General features: G+C 45.3%; 1 protein-coding gene across 4 annotated transcripts in view; it reads right to left on the bottom strand.

The window, feature by feature from the left end:
• Positions 1 to 17,771, bottom strand: part of pus10 (pseudouridine synthase 10) — a 100,954-nt gene that overhangs the window by 70,324 nt on the left and 12,859 nt on the right. For 2 of the 4 annotated variants that reach the window (XM_072507800.1, XM_072507801.1), the window contains exons 3-4: positions 15,452 to 15,700; positions 10,573 to 10,659 (exon numbers count right to left, since the gene is read on the bottom strand). In XM_072507800.1, the coding sequence (XP_072363901.1) occupies positions 10,573 to 10,659; positions 15,452 to 15,700 (336 nt within the window). The remainder of the gene's footprint in view (positions 1 to 10,572; positions 10,660 to 15,451; positions 15,701 to 17,771) is intronic. The other 2 variants (XM_072507802.1, XM_072507803.1) reach the window with 1 other exon arrangement.

Here is a 17,771-nt window from a genome sequence, read left to right as displayed (position 1 = left end):
GAAAAGGTATCCCTTGTGGGAAGGGGCAAACCCCGTTGCCCAGTGGTCCCTTTGAGACGCTCCAAATGGATTACATTGAGTTGGAAAGGTGTCAATGTTACAAATATGTTTTGGTCATTGTGGATGTGTTCAGCAGATGGGTCGAGGCGTATCCGACTATCTATAGTAAAGCTGCTACTGTGGTTAAAGTCTTGATGAGGGAAATCATTCCCCGGTACGGTATACCAGCTCAGTTAAGTTCTGATAATGGGCCTCATTTTATTGGACAAATTAACAAAGAGTTTTGCTCCCAGTTGGGCATACGCCAGCAGTTACACTGTGCTTACAGACCGCAGGCAGCCGGGGTGGTTGAGAGACACAATCAGACCCTCAAAACTAAATTGGCTAAATTAAGAGCAGACACGGGACTGACATGGCTTAAGTTGCTCCCCGTTGCCCTCTTCCAGCTGCGGGTTACACCTGCGGGACCAGCCCTGCTCTCTCCCGCCGAGATTCTTTATGGCAGGCCTCTTAGAACTCCTTGGAGCCTGCAGGTTCCCAGACGGGTTCAGTTTCATCAGATGACTGAGGAAATGACCACCTATGTTCTAGCCCTTACGCAAGTGCTCAAGGAACTCCATGGCCCAGTCCGTGCGGCTCACCAGCCATTGCCCCAGTACCTAGCTCACTTTCAGTCCAGCCCGGTAGTTATGTCATGGTCAAAAATTGGACTAGGAAGGGGTCGGAGCCGCGATGGGATGGGCCCTTCCAAGTTCTCCTTACCACCCCCACAGCAGTTAAAGTGGAGGGGCGAAGTGCTTGGGTCCACCTACATCACTGTAAATTGAGTCCATCTCCACTACTGTAAAAGGTCGGATACTAACCTGCCTCCCTTCTCCAGTGCTATTTTACAGGTGTGGAGCATGATGGAGTGGCTACGCATCGTCTGTCTGATATTTGGCCTCACTTCGCTTGGCGTGTTATTGGCGATGGACATGGAAAAGGGGAATATTATGTATCTGTGTAGCCCCAACCAATCTACAAGGATACATCACCTATGCAAAGGTGATGTCCTTCACTGCCCCCATATACGAGGACATGGTATCGACTCATGGAAGGTCATCAAAGTTAAGGAGAATGCGGGAGTCATGAAGCAGCTGCACCGGTCCCGGCGATGGGAAGGGAACATTATATGGACATTGCCTTGTTTTTGGAATACATGTAAATTTGATTTTGGATGTGTTAAAAGTGGTACAATAAAGGTAACATCAGGCTGTCAGAAGAGTGTAGGAAGAGACCATGAGAAAGAGAAAGGGACTAGAGAGAGGACGGGGCGTGTGAGAAGGGAAGTACAGCTAGAACGTAGGTTACCGGGAGATGCACTTAAGTTAATTAAAGGCCAAACTGAGGAAAACCCGGGTAGTATGAATCTCTTCTACCAGATTTACCACCGTCTGTATGGCCAGGGACGGGTTGTCTGCTACCCAAACCCCGCAGCGGTGTCTAGGTTATTTTCTGTTTCACCGCTTTGGGGCACTCCCCAAACGGTGGTTCATTGTCAGCGTTCCGAGCCATTGCCCGAGCAAGTCACTCTTCCTTACGATCCGGATTCAGCACCACCGGCTATTTGCCTTCCCCTCCCTCGGGATAATTCCCATTCACAGTACGATAGGCTGCGACGGTGGAGGGCGTACATACCTAGCCACTTCACTCCCAATAGGGATTCCCGGTCGTACGAGAATTGCTTCAGCAGTGAAGGATATGGCTGTTTGCTGGTAGAGGTGGACACAAATATAACATGTCTGTTTCCCACCTGTACGGACAGGAGGTGCCATATCACCCAGGCGTCTGGCCAATGCGTTTGTTATAACACCACTTGCGTTCCATTGAACGCTGGCCTCCAGCTCCTTTGTGGCTGGGCGAATGTCTCTCATATCACTGTTGGGAATAGGGCTTTCTGCATTGCTGGGCGGCCCGAATGGGCATTTCAAAATTGGATAAACTGGGCTACTGGGAGGTCCTTACGCAACCGATATGCTGATTGTGATGCTAGTCTCCACACGGAACAAGGATACTACTTTTTATTTAATGGTACGGCGACCAACGTTTTGTCACCCCATTTCCCCGCCGAATTGCTATAGGGACTCTAGTCCCTACCATAGTCCCCTGCCCTTCAGCGTGGAACCTGCATAATCAGTTAGCACGCCGGGCAGTCTCTGCTGAATTTTGCGAGAACTGGAAAAAACCTCAGGTTCTTGCACCCAACCGGGGCCACTCAGCCGGGTGGGGCATTCTGAGCGTATTGACACTGGGAGGTGTGGGGGGTTCCTTGGCTGTTAGTGATCGGAATTATTTTATTTGCGGCCTTACCATCTTGGGAAATGAAACCTTGGGAGCCCTCGGGGCAATAACCAAGGAGTTGTCTCAGCTACGGTTGTTTGCAATGCAGAACCGGTATGCTCTTGACTATCTTCTGGCCCGTGAGGGTGGGGTATGCGCCATAGTACAGGGCAAGTGTATCATGGGAGTTCAAGACTTGACCGCTAACATTACTAAATTTAAGGATCGCTTACGGGATCACTTGGACGGGATGCAGGATCCTGACTCTTGGGGTAACTGGGGATCTGGAGGATGGAAGGACTGGTTGATAAATATGGCCATGTATCTAGTGGTAGCTATCGGCTGCATCTTTGTGGGCCTGGCCATCCTTAAATGTGTGATGGGTAGAATGCGGGGTGCACTAGATCAGATCACCGCCCCAATCACCGAGAAAAAAAATTTAACTGTTAAAATCCATGAGGGTGAAGCAGATGAAGGAGGGCTAAGGCAGGAATTGGAAATGCAGCGACGGATCTTTTTAGATGAGGAACCGTAGCTATAGATTGGATAGTTCGGTTATCATGGAATGATAAAAGGAGGGAATGACGAATGTGATATAAAATAGTTACTTTAGAGTTACTAGTTAATGTAATGTAGAAATAAGCCACTTTGATTCTTGCAGTTAGGGACAAAGGAATTCGAGACCGCATGGAAAAAGCAGGAAGAGGTGGGTCTATGAGAGTGATGCTGCATTGATAGGGGCCAGAGAAAGGGATTGGAAGTGAGCCAATCAGAATAGATCGAACAGGTCAGGAGGGACATAGGCTGACCTATGTCCGTCGAGTATGTGAAACTTGATACCATTTGAATTGATTTTGCAGAGATCCCTTTGTCTTTTAGTTCAGTCGTTTTCTGGGATGTAAGAAGCTGGATGTCTCTTACATTTCTGTAAGATGATTCAAGCTTGCAAGCTAAATAAATAACTTCTGTTTACGTGCGAATCCGTCTCAACTTTTATTGAGGCCAGACTGACAGAGAAAGAAATTTGGGAATCAACATGCTCGGGAAGCTCGGCGAACCACACCCACATGTTCTGCTCGTGTCCGGCACTGCATGAGTTCTGGGAGGGTGTGGCAAGAGTGGTCTCAAAGGTGGTGGGGGTCCGGGTCAAACTAAGCTGGGGGTTAGCTGTATTTGGGGTTGCAGAAGAGCCGGGAGTGCAGGAGACGAAAGAGGCCGACGTTCTGGCCTTTGCGTCCCTAGTAGCCCGGCGTAGGTTATGTGGAAAGAAGCTAAGCCCCCGGATGTGGAGGCCTGGATAAACAACATGGCAGGGTTCATAAGACTGGAGCGAATAAAATATGCGTTAAGAGGATCGGCTCAGGGGTTCACCAGGCGGTGGCAACCGTTCCTTGACTATCTCGCGGAACGATAATGGAAAAACAGAAAGGACAGCAGCAGCAACCCGGGGGGGGGGGGGGATGATTATCCTGTGTTTTTGTTTTTTGCCAGTTGTTATTTGATATTTGCTTTTTGTTTATCTCTTTTTTTCATTTGTTGGTAATTTAAGATATTATTTAAATAACGTTTAATGCATATTCCTTTATTATGTTGTAAAAACGGAAAATCTCTGTTTGAAAAATGTCAATAAAATATATATTTTTAAAAAAACAATATATTTCCAAGTCAGCGTGGTGTGGCACTTGATGGGGAACTGCAAATGATGGTGTTCCCAGGCACCTGCTACCCTTTTTCTCAGGAAATGAAAGGAATTGTTGAAGGAGCCTCCCACCGCTGTGTATCCATATGGGAAGAAATGAAGCTTTCAAGTGATGGATGGTGTGCCAATCAAGTGGGATGCTTTGCTTTGGATGGTGTCGAGTTTCTTGAATGTTGTTGAGTGTTACACTCATCCAGGCAAGTGGACAGTATTCCACTTCCGATTTGTGCCTTGTAGATGGTGGACAGCCTTAGGGAAGTGTTTCTGCAGAATCTTCAGTCTCTGATGCATTCCTGTAGGCACAGTATTTATGTGTTTGGTCAACCTTGGGGATGTTGATGCTGGGATTCAGTGATGGTAATACCATCAACTGTCAAGGGAAGGCAATATTGCTCTCTCTTGTTGGAGATGCTCATTCCCTGGTGCTTATGCAGCATGAATAGCACTTGCTGCTTAGTAGCCCAAGCTGGAAGTGGTCCAGGACTTGCTGAATCTTATGATTTGTGGATGGAACTGAACACTGTGCAAATTGAACATCTCCATCTCTAACTTTATCACGGAGGGAGGGCAATGATAAAGTAACTGAGGATAGCGGGGCCTTGGACACTACTGTGAGAAACCTCTGCAGGGATGTCCTGTGGCTGAGACAACTAGCCTTAAACAACCAACTTCCTTTGTGCTAGGTCTGACTGTAGTCCAGTGTTTTTTTCCAACTTTTTTCCGGCGACCCATTTGTACAAAATGGCCGCCTCACGCGGCCCACGCCACATTCACAATAGGTTCTCCATAGTTACTTCTTCAAACATCACATTCTTTGTTTTGTATTATCACTTCTGTATTGTTAAATGTAAAAAAAATGTAAATAAAATATATTTTTTGTTATTTGGAGATTTAAATAACTTGTAATAAAATTCTCTGCACAAGGGCAGCATGGTGGGGCAGTGGGTACACTGCAGCCTCACGGTGCCGAGGTCCCAGGTTCGATCCCGGCTCTGGCTCACATTCCGTGTGGAGTTTGCACATTTTCCCCGTGTTTGCGTGGGTTTCGCCCCCACAACCCAAAGATGTGCAGGGTAGGTGGATTGAACACGCTAAATTGCCCCTTAATTGGAAAAAATGAATTGGGCACTCTATTCATTAAAAAAATTCTCTGTACAGATCGGTGTGTGAGTCTTTTGATCGCAGAGTCCCGAGGTGTTTGAAGGAGAAATGAGGAATTTCTTGGAAACACGCCTGGAGTTTGGGCTGACGGGGAAGGAGACTCAACATTGATTGCAAAGAGAATCTCACTGAGAGAGTGACTCATCTCAGAAAGTGAGCAGAGAGTGGCTCCCCATTTTAAATATACATCAAACTCCTTATATACACACAGCACAACTTTATAATTAGATCTGATTGACAAGGTTAAGAGTAACTGAAACTCAACAGACATCAACAAGATTAACTGTCTCAGAAATTGAACCAACACTGACAACGTTAATGGCAACAGAAATTCAATATTAATTGACAATGGTCACAGTGGCAGACATTAAACATGCATCGGATTCAGAATATTAACCCTGAAGTCGATCCCGTTGTGTGAGATGAACAGATGCATAACCCCCCCCCCCCGCCCCGCCCCGACTGCGATGGATGGAGTTCCCAAGCCCACACTCGTCGCCCCAGAGCAGAGTTCAGAATGGGACAAACATAAATCAGCGTTGTGACAATGGACCAATTGAAAGGTGGTGAAATCCTGGATATGGCAGTGCCCCAGCTACGAGTTACTGACTGGGGTACACGTGGAAACATATTCCAGGCAGCAGTCACTTGGTTTTGAGTGGGAGATGCAGACCTGGGAAAAAAAAGAGCGCGACGCACTGCTGGAAACCAACTCTCTGCAGGAGGAGTATCTGCAGGAAATAAATTTAAAGATAATTGAGTTTTTTCTTTTAAACTATTCAGTTGTAGGTGCAGGTGCTGACTAACCTGCTGATCATCTGCTTCAGAAACAGGAATGGCTGCTGGAGGCTGTGTTGGTGGCGGTGACTATAAGAGACCCAGGGAGGCAGAAAGTCCACACCACCGGCCTCTACATCAGCCTCATGTGGCCACACACTGTACTGCAGCCAGAATTCACCCAGGGAAAAAATGGGAAACAAGTTGCGCGATTTTCCGCTCCCGCGAATAAGTGCCCACGCCGTCGTGAACGCCGTTAAGGTTCACGACGGCGCGAAACGGCCCCGATCTCGACCGCTTCAGGGCCCGAAAATGTGCTAGGATCGGGGCCGTGAGAAACTCGGGGGGGCGTGTCGTGAAAGCAGCGTCGTCAGCGTGCACCGGGAATTGGCACCGCATAAAAACGGCGCCGCGTCATCCGTCGCGTAACTGGCATCACCCACGCATGCGCGGGTTGGCCGGCGCCAACCCGCGCATGCGTGGTTGCCGCCCTTCCAGAGGCCGCCCGCAAGACGATGTCGGATGGATCTTGCGGGGCGCGGAGGAAAGGAGGTCCTCCTTCAGAGAGGCTGGCCCGCCGATCGGTGGGCACCGATCGCGGGTCAGACCCCTTTTGAGTCCTACCCCGGTGAAAGAACCCCCCTCGCCCCCCACAGGCCGCCCCCCCAGCGATCCCGCGCTGTTCCAGGCGGCAGCGACCAAGTGTGGATGGCGCCGGTGGGAAGCCGTCGTTTTGGGCAGGCCGCGCGGTCCATCCGGGCCGGAGAATACCAGGTGTAGCGGAAAATCACCATTTTGGGTCCCGGGCGATTCTCCGGCCTGCGCAACGCAGAACTCGACGGGGCCGTTCTCGCCGCTTGGGTGAATCGCGGGAGGGCGTCGGACCAGCGTCTCGTGGAAAAATGGCGCACCAGGCGATTCTCCCAACTGGCGCGGGAGCGGAGAATCGCGCCCCTGGTCAGGTGATCCTCGAGGATCATTTTTGCAGACCTTTTGCAACCCATTTCACAGAAGTGGGGGTTGCCACCCACCCACGGGTCGCAACCCCCACTTCGAAAAACACTGCTCTAGTCAATGGAGAATTCCCCTCCCATTCCAATGACTTCAATTTTACTAAGGCTCCGAGATGCCACACGGTCAAATGCGGCTGTGATGTCATGGGCAGTAGCTCCTAGCTCACCTCGGGAATTCAACTCTATTTTCCGAGTTTGGATTTAGTTTTAAATTTATGTTGGTCATGTGTACCAAGTTACAGTGAAAAAGTATTTTTCTGCGTACAGTCCAGGCAGATTGATCCATACATGAAAAGAAACATCGGACATACGATAAATACACAATGCAAATACATAGACATAGGTATCAAGTGAAGCATAAGGAGTATAGTGCTGCAACAGTAGAGAGGATGCGTAGAGAGATCATTTAGTCTATAAGAGGGTCATTCATGACTCTGGTAACAGCGGGGATGAAGCGGTTTTTGATTCCGTTAGTGCGGGTTCTCGGACTTTTGCATCTTGTGCCCAATGGGAGGTTAGAAGGGAGAATAACCTGGGTAGGAGGAGTCTTTGATTATGCTGTCTGCTTTCATTGAACTCCTACAGTGCAGAAGGAGGCCATTCGGCCCTTCAGATCTGCACCGGCCCTCTGAAACAGCACGTTACCTAGGCCCAATTTCCCCACTCTATCCCCATCTAGGGACAATTTATCATGGCCAATACACCAAACCTGCACATCTTTGGACTGTGGGAGGAAACCGGAGCACCCGGAGGAATCCCACGCAGACACGGGGAGAATGTGCAAATTCCACACAGATAGTCACCCGAGGTCAGAATTTAACCCGGACCCCTGGCGCTGTGAGGCAGCGGTGCTAACCACTGTGCCACTCTCTTTTCCAAGGCAGCAGGAGGTGCAGACAGAGTCAATGGATTACAGGTGGATTTGCGTGATGAACTGGGCTGTGTTCACTGTAGTTTGTGCACTTTCTTACGGTCTTGGACTGAGCAATTGCCAGACCAGGCTGTGATGCAGCCAGGCGGGATGTTTTCTTGGTGCAACCGTAAAAATTGCTGGTGCATCTGTGAAAATTGCTAAGAGTCATTGTGGACATGCCAAATTTCCTTAATTTCCTGAGGAAGTATAGGTGCCTTTGTGCTTTCTTGGTCATAGCGTCGATGTTGGTGGACCAGGACAGATTGCTGGTGATGTGCACACCTAGGAATTTGAAGCGGTCAACCATCTCCACCTCGGCACCATTGGTGCAGACAGGGATGTTTACGACACTTGGCTTCCTGAAGTCAAATGACCAGCTCTTTAGTTTTGCTGACATTGAGGGAGAGATTATTGTCATTGCACCATGCCACAAGGTTCTCTATCTCCTTCCTGTACTCTGACTCATCGTTGTTTGAGATCCCACTCACTACGATCGTGTCATCAGCAAATTTGTAGATGGAGTTGGAGCTGAATTTTGCCACAGTCGTGTGTGTATCAGGAGCACAGTAGTGGACGAAGTGCACAGCTTTGCGGGGCCCCGGTGTTGAGGATTATCGTGCAGGAGATGTCGTTGTTTATCCTTACTCATTGTGGTCTGTGGGTCAGGAAGTCACGGATCCAGTTGCAGAGGGAAGAGCCAAGTCCTAGGTTTGGAGTTTGGATATGAGCTTGGCTGGGATTATGGTGCTGATGGCAGAGCTGTAGTCAATGAATAGGAATCTGAGGTAGGAGTCTTTGCTGTCGGGATGCTCCAGTGATGGGTGTAGGGCCAGGGAGATGGCGTCTGCTGTGGATAGATTGTGGCGGTATGCCAATTGCAGTGGATCAAGGCATTCTGGGAGCATGGAGTTGATGCGTTTCATGACCAATCTCTCGAAACACTCCATAATGACAGGTGTCAAGGCCACCAGACGGTAATTATTTGAGGCACATGGTCCTTCTTTGGCACAGGTATGATGGTGGTCTTCTTGAAGCAGGTGGGAACCTCATGACAGAGTAGGGAGAGGTTGAATAAGTCTGCGAACACGCCAAGGCATAGACTAAGGCGATAAAAGGAGGTCTGGAACTACATGATCCGGGCAGAAATCAAACCGAGCATCAGTGAGCAAGTTATAATGAGATTATGCCTCTTGATAACACTACCGATGATGCCTTCATCACTTTGCTAAAACCAGATGAGCATATGAGGGAGAAGGGAATAAATGGATGTGATGGTAAATTTAGATAAGAAAAGATGGGAGGAGACTGGTTGGGTCAAATGGTTTGTTTCTGTACCATATACCCCATATAGTTTTATTCAATCCTATGCTTAAGAGTACACTGAGAGGGTGGTAAATGGCTGAATGGATTTACCCTTCTTTTTGTGGGTAGGACATACCTGGAGGATTTTCCATATATAAAAGCAGGTCAGTGATGTGGAATTTGTGCAAGGCATTAATTATGTACAGCATAACGCCATATAGAGTTATTTATGGCACACAAGAAGGCCATTCAGCCCAACAAGTATAGGTCATCTCTCTGCAGAATGATCCAGTTAGTTCCACTCCCGGTTGATCCCCGTAGCCTTCCAGGTTTATTTCCTTCAAGTGCCCAACCAATTTTCTCCCGAATCATAGCTCAAATTTGGATGCGTTTCCAAACTCCTAGTTAGAGAAAATATATGACAGCCTTGGAAAGAGAGATAATGAAGATTCACTTTAATGATACCAGGAATAAGGGGTAGTAGTGGAGACAAAAAACTGCAGGATTTTTCACAAGAGCAGAGAACGTCAGGAGAATTCAAGAGGTTTTCAAAGTTAGGAAATGTTTTGAAAGGGTAAATAGTAAAAGACGGTTTCCACTGCTTCACAAAATCAGCGACCATGGGGCAAAAATACAAGACAAAAACCAGGAGAACGAAGGTGGAACGCAAGAAAAATTATTTATCGCAGGGAGTATTATTGGATATAGAATGCTTTGCCACAAGCAGTTATTGAGGCTTATCATTTAAAAAGGAATTGGGTCAGTATCTCCAAAGAAAGAATATTTTTAAAATAAAAAAAGAATCCATGAAAAGGGAAGGGCAATGGGATTAGAGCAGAAAGCACAGCTCATGAACCAGCTCCAAGGCAAAATGGTTTCCTTCTGCGCTGCGATTTCAGATATAGTTAATCCTTTCACAAATTACATTTGGCCAATAGAAAAACAAACTGACCAAAATGACCGAAGACCATATGACCTGTGAATTATCCAAAATAACTAACATTGCATTAAGCAAACAACTAAACATACAGGTTCAGTGGCATAAGCGGCTTAATATTCCATTTCTATTCAGAAGAGTGTTTGCATACAAGGTACCCAAACAGGGAGATGGGCAGGTTTAACCAGGTCCGGACCAGGATTCTACATAGAGATTTGTGCGGTGGATTAATGGAAAAAGAACAATCTAACTCGGGCTGTGTTTCTTTCTTTCCCGATTTGCACTGAACAGCTGACAGGAGGTGCAAAGAACCTAGAGTTCAGCACCCGTACCATCCTGCTGCCTTTATATCAGATTACACTGGTTGAAAGACAATTAAAAAGGAGAAGTTAAAAAGTTTGAACTAAACATTTTAAGCAGCCAAAAAAAAAAGCATGTTTGAAAAACTCACCTCTCTGACTAAAAGCTGTGGTGGCAATGAAACTGAAAACACAAGGTTGCTAAAATGATAACTAGCAGAATCCACTTCACCACACACCTGAAAGTAAACACAATTTTCCATTTACAGCAAAATAGATTTAAAACAACAAAAACTGCAAGGTACAATTACTTTTTTCCATCAATAAATCCCTTCAAATGTTTGACTGTGCCTATCTTACAGCCAGCCAACTGTATTAAGGTCATGCACACTAAAAGTGCAATTCTTTCTCTCGCTTCCCTTTTCCTCAGTACGGACTAATTACAGAATTATCATTTCCACTGGTAACCATTTGTTATAATGTTTTTATACATGTCATTTTATGTTCTAGCCAACCAACATACATAATGATTCATAGAAAACTGTTCATTTCTACTACTTGTTGCTCTCAGTTGGAGATCACTACAGGTAGATAGATGGTTAAGAGCATGTTGCTAATAACGCCAAGGTCACAGGTTCGATCTCTTTATTGGCCAACGACAATAACCAGTCTTAAAACAAGCCACGTGCCTGATATGTTCAGTTGCGGCATCGCAGTGCATATTCCCTTTTTCGGGTGAAGATGGCAGTGGCTGGGAGTTCTCATGATGGGTTCAGTGAAGGTGATGAAGCCGTTCATCGCCTGTTTAGCTGTTTAGCACAGGGCTAAATCGCTGGCTTTGAAAGCAGGCCAAGGCAGGCCAGCAGCACGGTTCGATTCCCGTAACTGCCTCCCCGAACAGGCGCCGGAATGTGGCGACTAGGGGCTTTTCACAGTAACTTCATTTGAAGCCTACTTGTGACAATAAGCGATTTTCATTTAATTTCCTGTCCCGGAACTAGAGCAAAGCTAAACAGCGGATGAGGGAGCTTTACGAAGCCTGGTACCAGTAGGTGCCCAATACCTTGGAGAAATTCTACCTCAATATCTCAGTGAAACAGGTACGGGATAAAGTGCGGCAAATGTTCGTGAGAAATGCCCATGTCACCGACCTCTAGATTATTGACTTGCTGGTGATTAAGGCTAAAATGGATCTTGAAGAAACAATTAAAGTATAGAAGCACGGACACACAGCATGCGCTATTTCCATGAAAAAGAAACCCCCCGACCCCTCTCCAGATTCTATGGTGGCCATGATCTGTAAATAATAAGGGAGAATTGCTATTGTAAATGCTAAGTCAAGAAGCATTTGTTAACACTCTTTTGTAGCTGCTTATGTCAAGATAGCTGGTTCCAAATTAAGTCATCAGGTATTGTGAGGCCAGGTTCGAAAATAAAACCTTACTAATAATTGTGCTTTCAGTAAATTAGATACAGGGAAGGCTACATTCATCCTTGGAGCATTTATATATTCTTAGGCTGGATACCCAATATCCTGAAGTATTTCTTTATAGCTGTGCACATTATATAGAAACCACGTGATGAGAAAATGAGGCAGTTTCAGGAAATAGAAGTTTGTAGTCTTTGGGATGGAAAGGATTTGGGGTGTGAAACTGAACTCAAGATCAAAAGGAGGTCATATTTGCCAAAAGCTTTGGCGGGGAAGGAACTGGACAGGAGGGCAGAATCTGTGCTAAGGGAGCAGAGATTGTGGCAGAGAATACTTTTGGTCTTCTCAATGTTGGGCTGAAAAAGGTTGTGGCTTATCCAGGATGGGACCAGTCACAGGATTCTTTCGGTTTTCATCCAGGTGAGCAGGATGCTGTTTCTAATCCTAGTCTGGTCCTGTTGTTACCCGGAAGGGGGAAATCGACACTCTCTCCCAGGACGCCCAATCGCTGGGGGTCTTGATGGTTCGTCTTGGGTTGGGATTTCCCCCACAACTGGGATTGGAGTGATCATCCTCTTCTTCTGAGTATTAGTTAGGATGGTACACCTAGTGCCTCAGCCTGGTTGGGTGACCTTATGGACTTTTTATACCTGGAAAATGTCAAGGACACAGTCAGGGGGTCGGTAGAGGGATTCTACCTGTGACGACTGGCGGGGGGAGTGGGGAGGGGAATGTTGCCTTTGTTGTGTATCTTTCCTATATCTGTGATTTCTTGTGTTGCTAATGCGACATTTGTACCATGTTTGAACAATTTTCATAGTTGTAGTTTATTAATGGGGATGGTGCATTGCTCCTCATGGGGTGGGAGAGGTACAGGTTCAGCTGGTGTGCAGGTTTTGGGGTGTGCTGGAGGTACCGTCGGTAAAGTTTCCCGTGTGTTGCGATGTGCTGGACTAGGCCAGGTACGGTATTAGGTTAGTAGCCGGTTGCCTCTTGTTGCGGGCTTGGGGTGTCACTTTTCACGGGTGCTTGTTGGGGGCATCCTGGGTGGTTGGGTTTTACTTCTTCGGTGCATGGGGGCCTGGAGATGAGCAGAGTTCTAAACTTGATAAATATCCTGGTGTTCCCCTGGGGGTGGGATGCTCGTTTGGTTGATTGAGCGATCTATTCTCTTCTTCATTGGTGGTTGCATGGCGTGATTCAGGGTAATATGGAGCCTAGGTTCGGTCCCCATCCCTCGTTGTCCTGGGAGTTGGTTCTGGTAGCTCAAACCTTTCTTTCCTTTTTTTCTTCCTCCTTTCTTGCAGGCTCAGATTTGATCATAATCCGAACACGTTGCTGCTGGTCCTCTCTGCATAACAGTGTGGAATGATGTTGGTTCTGCCTTAGTTTGGGGTTAAGTTGTGTTGTCTATATGTAACTCCCCTTAGAACTAGGGTTTTCATGTATTTACTTAATTTTTTTTAAAAAACTGTTGCTTGGCTCCTCCATGGAGACTGATGGATTTGGTATCGGAGAAGAGGCTTTGATGGGTCAGTAGTGCCTTGAGATGTTAACATTAATGGAGATGTTAGTGCACACCCAACATGGTGCAGAACATTTATTCTGGATTTCTTGTAGTAATTGCAAACTGACGCTCCATGGGAGCGTGTGCACCATTTTATCATACTTTTCATGGTCTTGTCCTGTTTCTCATGGGGCTGTACGGGTACCTAGTTTTATATCAAGCCAGATACAATGTTTTTTCCTGTCACTCTCTGTACTCATGTATGCGGAGCCATTTTCATAGAATCATAGAATTCCTGCAGTGCAGAAGGAGGCCATTCGGCCCACCGAGTCTGCACCGATTCTTTGAAATAGTATTCCACCCAAGCTCACTCCCCCACCCTATCCAAATAAACCCGCATCTTTTTTGGACACCAAGGAACAATTTAGCATAGCAAATCCATCTAACCTGCACATCTTTGGACTGTGGGAGGAAACCGGAGCACCCGGGAGGAAACCCACACAGGCACGGGGAGAATGTGCAAACTCCACACAAACATTGACCCAAGGCCGGAGTTGAACCTGGGTCCCTGGCGCTGTGAGACAGCAGTGCTAACCACTGTGCTGCCAAATTTTATTTCTTCATCCTTGCTTATGGGTGTATTATTTTGTAATTCTGTTGCATTATTCGTTAAAATGTCAGTGAACTAACATTTTCAAAGGAAACTAGATTTAAATTATGGAAATCTATTCTGAAATTGAATATTTCTCAAGAACATTAGAGGAGTCTTTCCCATTTAGGTTCTCTTTCAATGCAGTACCAATGAGGTGGATAGTGACTTGACTGACGAAGGGGCTTGAATAATTTAACCTGGAAGGTTCGGGATTATATGGAAAAGTTTCAGGATTTCTAATCTTACAGACCACAGGGACCCAATCCTGTACCTGGGGCCCCCATTACTTTCTTATCTGCACTAGCCTTGGTAAGACTCTTCTAATGTCAATGAGCATGAAACAAATACATTATGCTAAGTTCAACCACATGCTCAAGGTTACAAATAGATGCCTTCTTACATTGGACAATTCTGATTCATGGTGAATTCTGTGTTCATCAGGTGAAGATGACAGAGGATTTCCACTTGAGGAACCGAGTGTGCAGCTAATTAGGAAATAAGGCTCCCTCAGTTCTGCCTCAATCCAATATTCGAAAAACAATTTCCAAGACACCAGTGTAAATTTTGTACCTTTCACAACAGCCTTCCTCACGGCTTCATCAATTGAGATAAGTTTGTCCGATAGACAGAGCGAGACATAGAATTCTTAACCGTTCTCTTCATTCAAGCTCAGAACGCAAGCTCAGAGTCAAATAGCACTCAATAACCCAAATCAGCCATCCCTTTCCACTCAACCTTTGTAAAGCAGAACATGGCTTTCCTTTTCAGCTCTGTGCCCACCCCACAATTTGCTAATGAATATACCATTTGAGCTAGGCACTGGCATCTGTGAACAGAGTTATCCATCATAGTCTCTATGTCGCTGAATAAATTATTAGTACAAGATTCCAGGATACAATTAATGTCCTTGCTTACTAATGTAATTCAGCCACGGCTGAGCCGTGTAATCTTATGAAAGGGGAGGAGGAAACAAATGAAGAGAGAAATATCAAAAGTTTTTTTTTAAAAAACTTTTGCCTCCAATTATTCAGGAAGAAAAACAATAATTAATCTGGAAAGAAATCTAGGATTTGCTGCACTGATCAATCACACCTAAAGGTGCCTATACTGTGAATCTAAAGTAGTATTTAGCCAAGTAACCAAGGCATAATATTAATCAATATATGTTAACAAAAAGTATCAAAACTCATTTAATCATCCAATACTCAAATGTAATAAAGACCACTAATGACAAAAATTAGACAAAAATAAATAAGGCACTGAATTAACGGACGATTTTGGCTTTCTGAAATATTGAAATTCCTTGCTAATTTGTATAATTTATGACTTAACTCACCATGCAAAACCTGCACTGTAATTATCAGCACCTTTTTCGGAATAGATTCGTAACAGATCATGGCTTAATTGATGTAACAGCTGTAGAGAACGCATCAAACTTTTTACCTTTTTAACAAACTCCTTTTCACACTGGTCTTGGAGAATACCCAGACACACAGTGCAGATCTGAACCTGGTCATTGCGAAGCACATATTCACTCGACAATAACTCAGCTGCTCCACTGAGATCGGAATTGTCATCACTCTTTTCAGAATCCTGCAATCGGATTTTCTTACAAGGTGGTTGGTTACATTCCACTGCTTCAGGTTTACTTTCATCATCATTCAAGAACTTGTGCAACTCAGTGAACAGTTCCTGAAACACACAAAATAAATTCTGTTTGTGACCGTTAGTTTGTAGTAGTTGGAAAAGCAAACATTGCTCTTTTTCAGATTTACATACAATGTACAATATTGCACATTTGATTGCTGGAACACTTAGCATCATTGCAAATTGGTATAGTGAAGATTAAATATTTTGTATTGAATGTGTAGGACCATGAAAAATGTGAAATTGTTCACGGTGGCACCATAGTGTAGTTATACACAAAATTAATCTGTGTTATATTTGAATTCAATTCCACAATATAGTGCAAGAAACTGATGGCATAATATTGCGGGGGGATCTGAGCAAAAGGAGAAGCATAAAGCAGAATTTAATGCCCTCCCCTGGAAGGGTTTGGTAGCAAAGTGCATTTAATCAGACAGGAAGGTGGCTGGTGGGAGCCCTGCTGCCTTCAAGTTCAGAGTGGGATGACTTGTGAATGGCGTTACGACCTCCTGGGCTAGTGCGCATTCAAATCCAGTCCCACTTTACCCAGAGTCACAATACAGGTGAAATTAGATTTTATATTAATACCCATGGCTTTGGTGGAATTAAATTGTCTACACTCACTGTCACCATGTTTGTGAAAATTTAAACACAAGTAACCTTCATTATTAACCATGATGTGGAGATGCCAGCGTAGGACTGGGGTGGGCACAGTCTTACAACACCAGGTTAAAGTCCAACAGGTTTGTTTCGAATCACTAGCTTTCGGAGCGTAGCTCCTTCATCAGGTGAGTTCCACAACCACATATAGAGGCAAAGTCAATGATGCAAGATGATACTTTGAATGCTAGTCTTTGCAGGTAATTAAGTCTTTACAGGTTCAGACGGAGTGACTGGAGAGAGGGATAATCACAGGTTAAATAGTTGTGAATTGTCTCAAGCCAGGACAGTTGGTAGGATTTCAAAAGCCCAGGCCAGATGGTGGGGGGTATTCTCTCCAGTCGCTCCGTCTGGACCTGTGGTGCCCGTGCCCTGACAGTGGTAATGTTCCCATGCATCTGATGCCCTTGGCCCTTCTACGAAGTGGAGGTCACATGCTTGAAGGTGCTATCAAAGGACTGTTGATGAATTGCTGCGGTGCACACTGCTGCCATTAGGCGTCGGTGGAAGGAGTAAATGTTTAAAGTGGTGGATGGGTGCCAATCAAATGGACTATTCTGTCCTGGATGGTGTTGAGCTTCTTGACTGCTGCTGGAGCTACACTCATCCAGGCAAATGGCGAGTATTCCACCATATTCCTGACTTGTGCTTTAGTGAGTCAGGTTACCCGCCTGTAATTTTGGTTGCCTTGACAGGCCAACTATTTTTTCCATTCACTTAGCTGAGCCGTGTAATCTTATGAAAGGGGAGGAGGAAACAAATGAAGAGAGAAATATCAAAAGGTGACAGTGTGGGGACAAGGGATAACCAAAATTCACATTTACCACATGGATTAAAAAATCTTAAATTAGGAATATGCCAATGGCTCAACTGGTAATGTACAATCATAGAAACGTATTCTTGTCTAAGTGGTTGTCTCTTTAAAATGCAGCCACAAGAAAATTTGAAGCCAGCTGCATTTAAAGAAAACAACCATGGCCCAGCCTAATTCAGTACTAATGTTGAGAGGATAGCTCAAACTGGTTTGAAAACTGAACTTTCGTCTGGACCAAAATTATTTTTGAACAAACACACAGATCCTGTGATTTCTTCAGTTTCATTTTGCCAATTAGTTGAACTGCGTATTAATGATAATCTTCCAAACAAGTCATACTAATCAGGTATGCAAATAGCCAACTCAATTCATTAAGCAAGGTTACAAGTTGGGAAAACTAATTGGAATCTATACAAGGTAAGGTCACAGTCAGGAAAAAGGACAAATTTAGAACTATGCATAGAATATCATGAGATTTCAACCATTTTTCTCATGCATTAGAAAAATGCATTCAATGACACTTTGTCACTCTTTTGGGTCCTGAGGACTTTCTCGCCGGTTTAGCCCACACTTCGAAATTCTTTTAGCACTGGGGAGCTGAACGCAGAGATCAGGCCGCCATTTTGAAAAGGTGCCTCGATG

The sequence above is a fragment of the Scyliorhinus torazame genome, chromosome 1 (assembly GCF_047496885.1).
Source record: "Scyliorhinus torazame isolate Kashiwa2021f chromosome 1, sScyTor2.1, whole genome shotgun sequence".
In the NCBI taxonomy this organism is placed as follows: domain Eukaryota; kingdom Metazoa; phylum Chordata; class Chondrichthyes; order Carcharhiniformes; family Scyliorhinidae; genus Scyliorhinus; species Scyliorhinus torazame.
The sequence above is the reverse complement of the archived record's forward strand: the minus strand, read 5'-3'. Positions and strand labels throughout refer to the sequence as shown.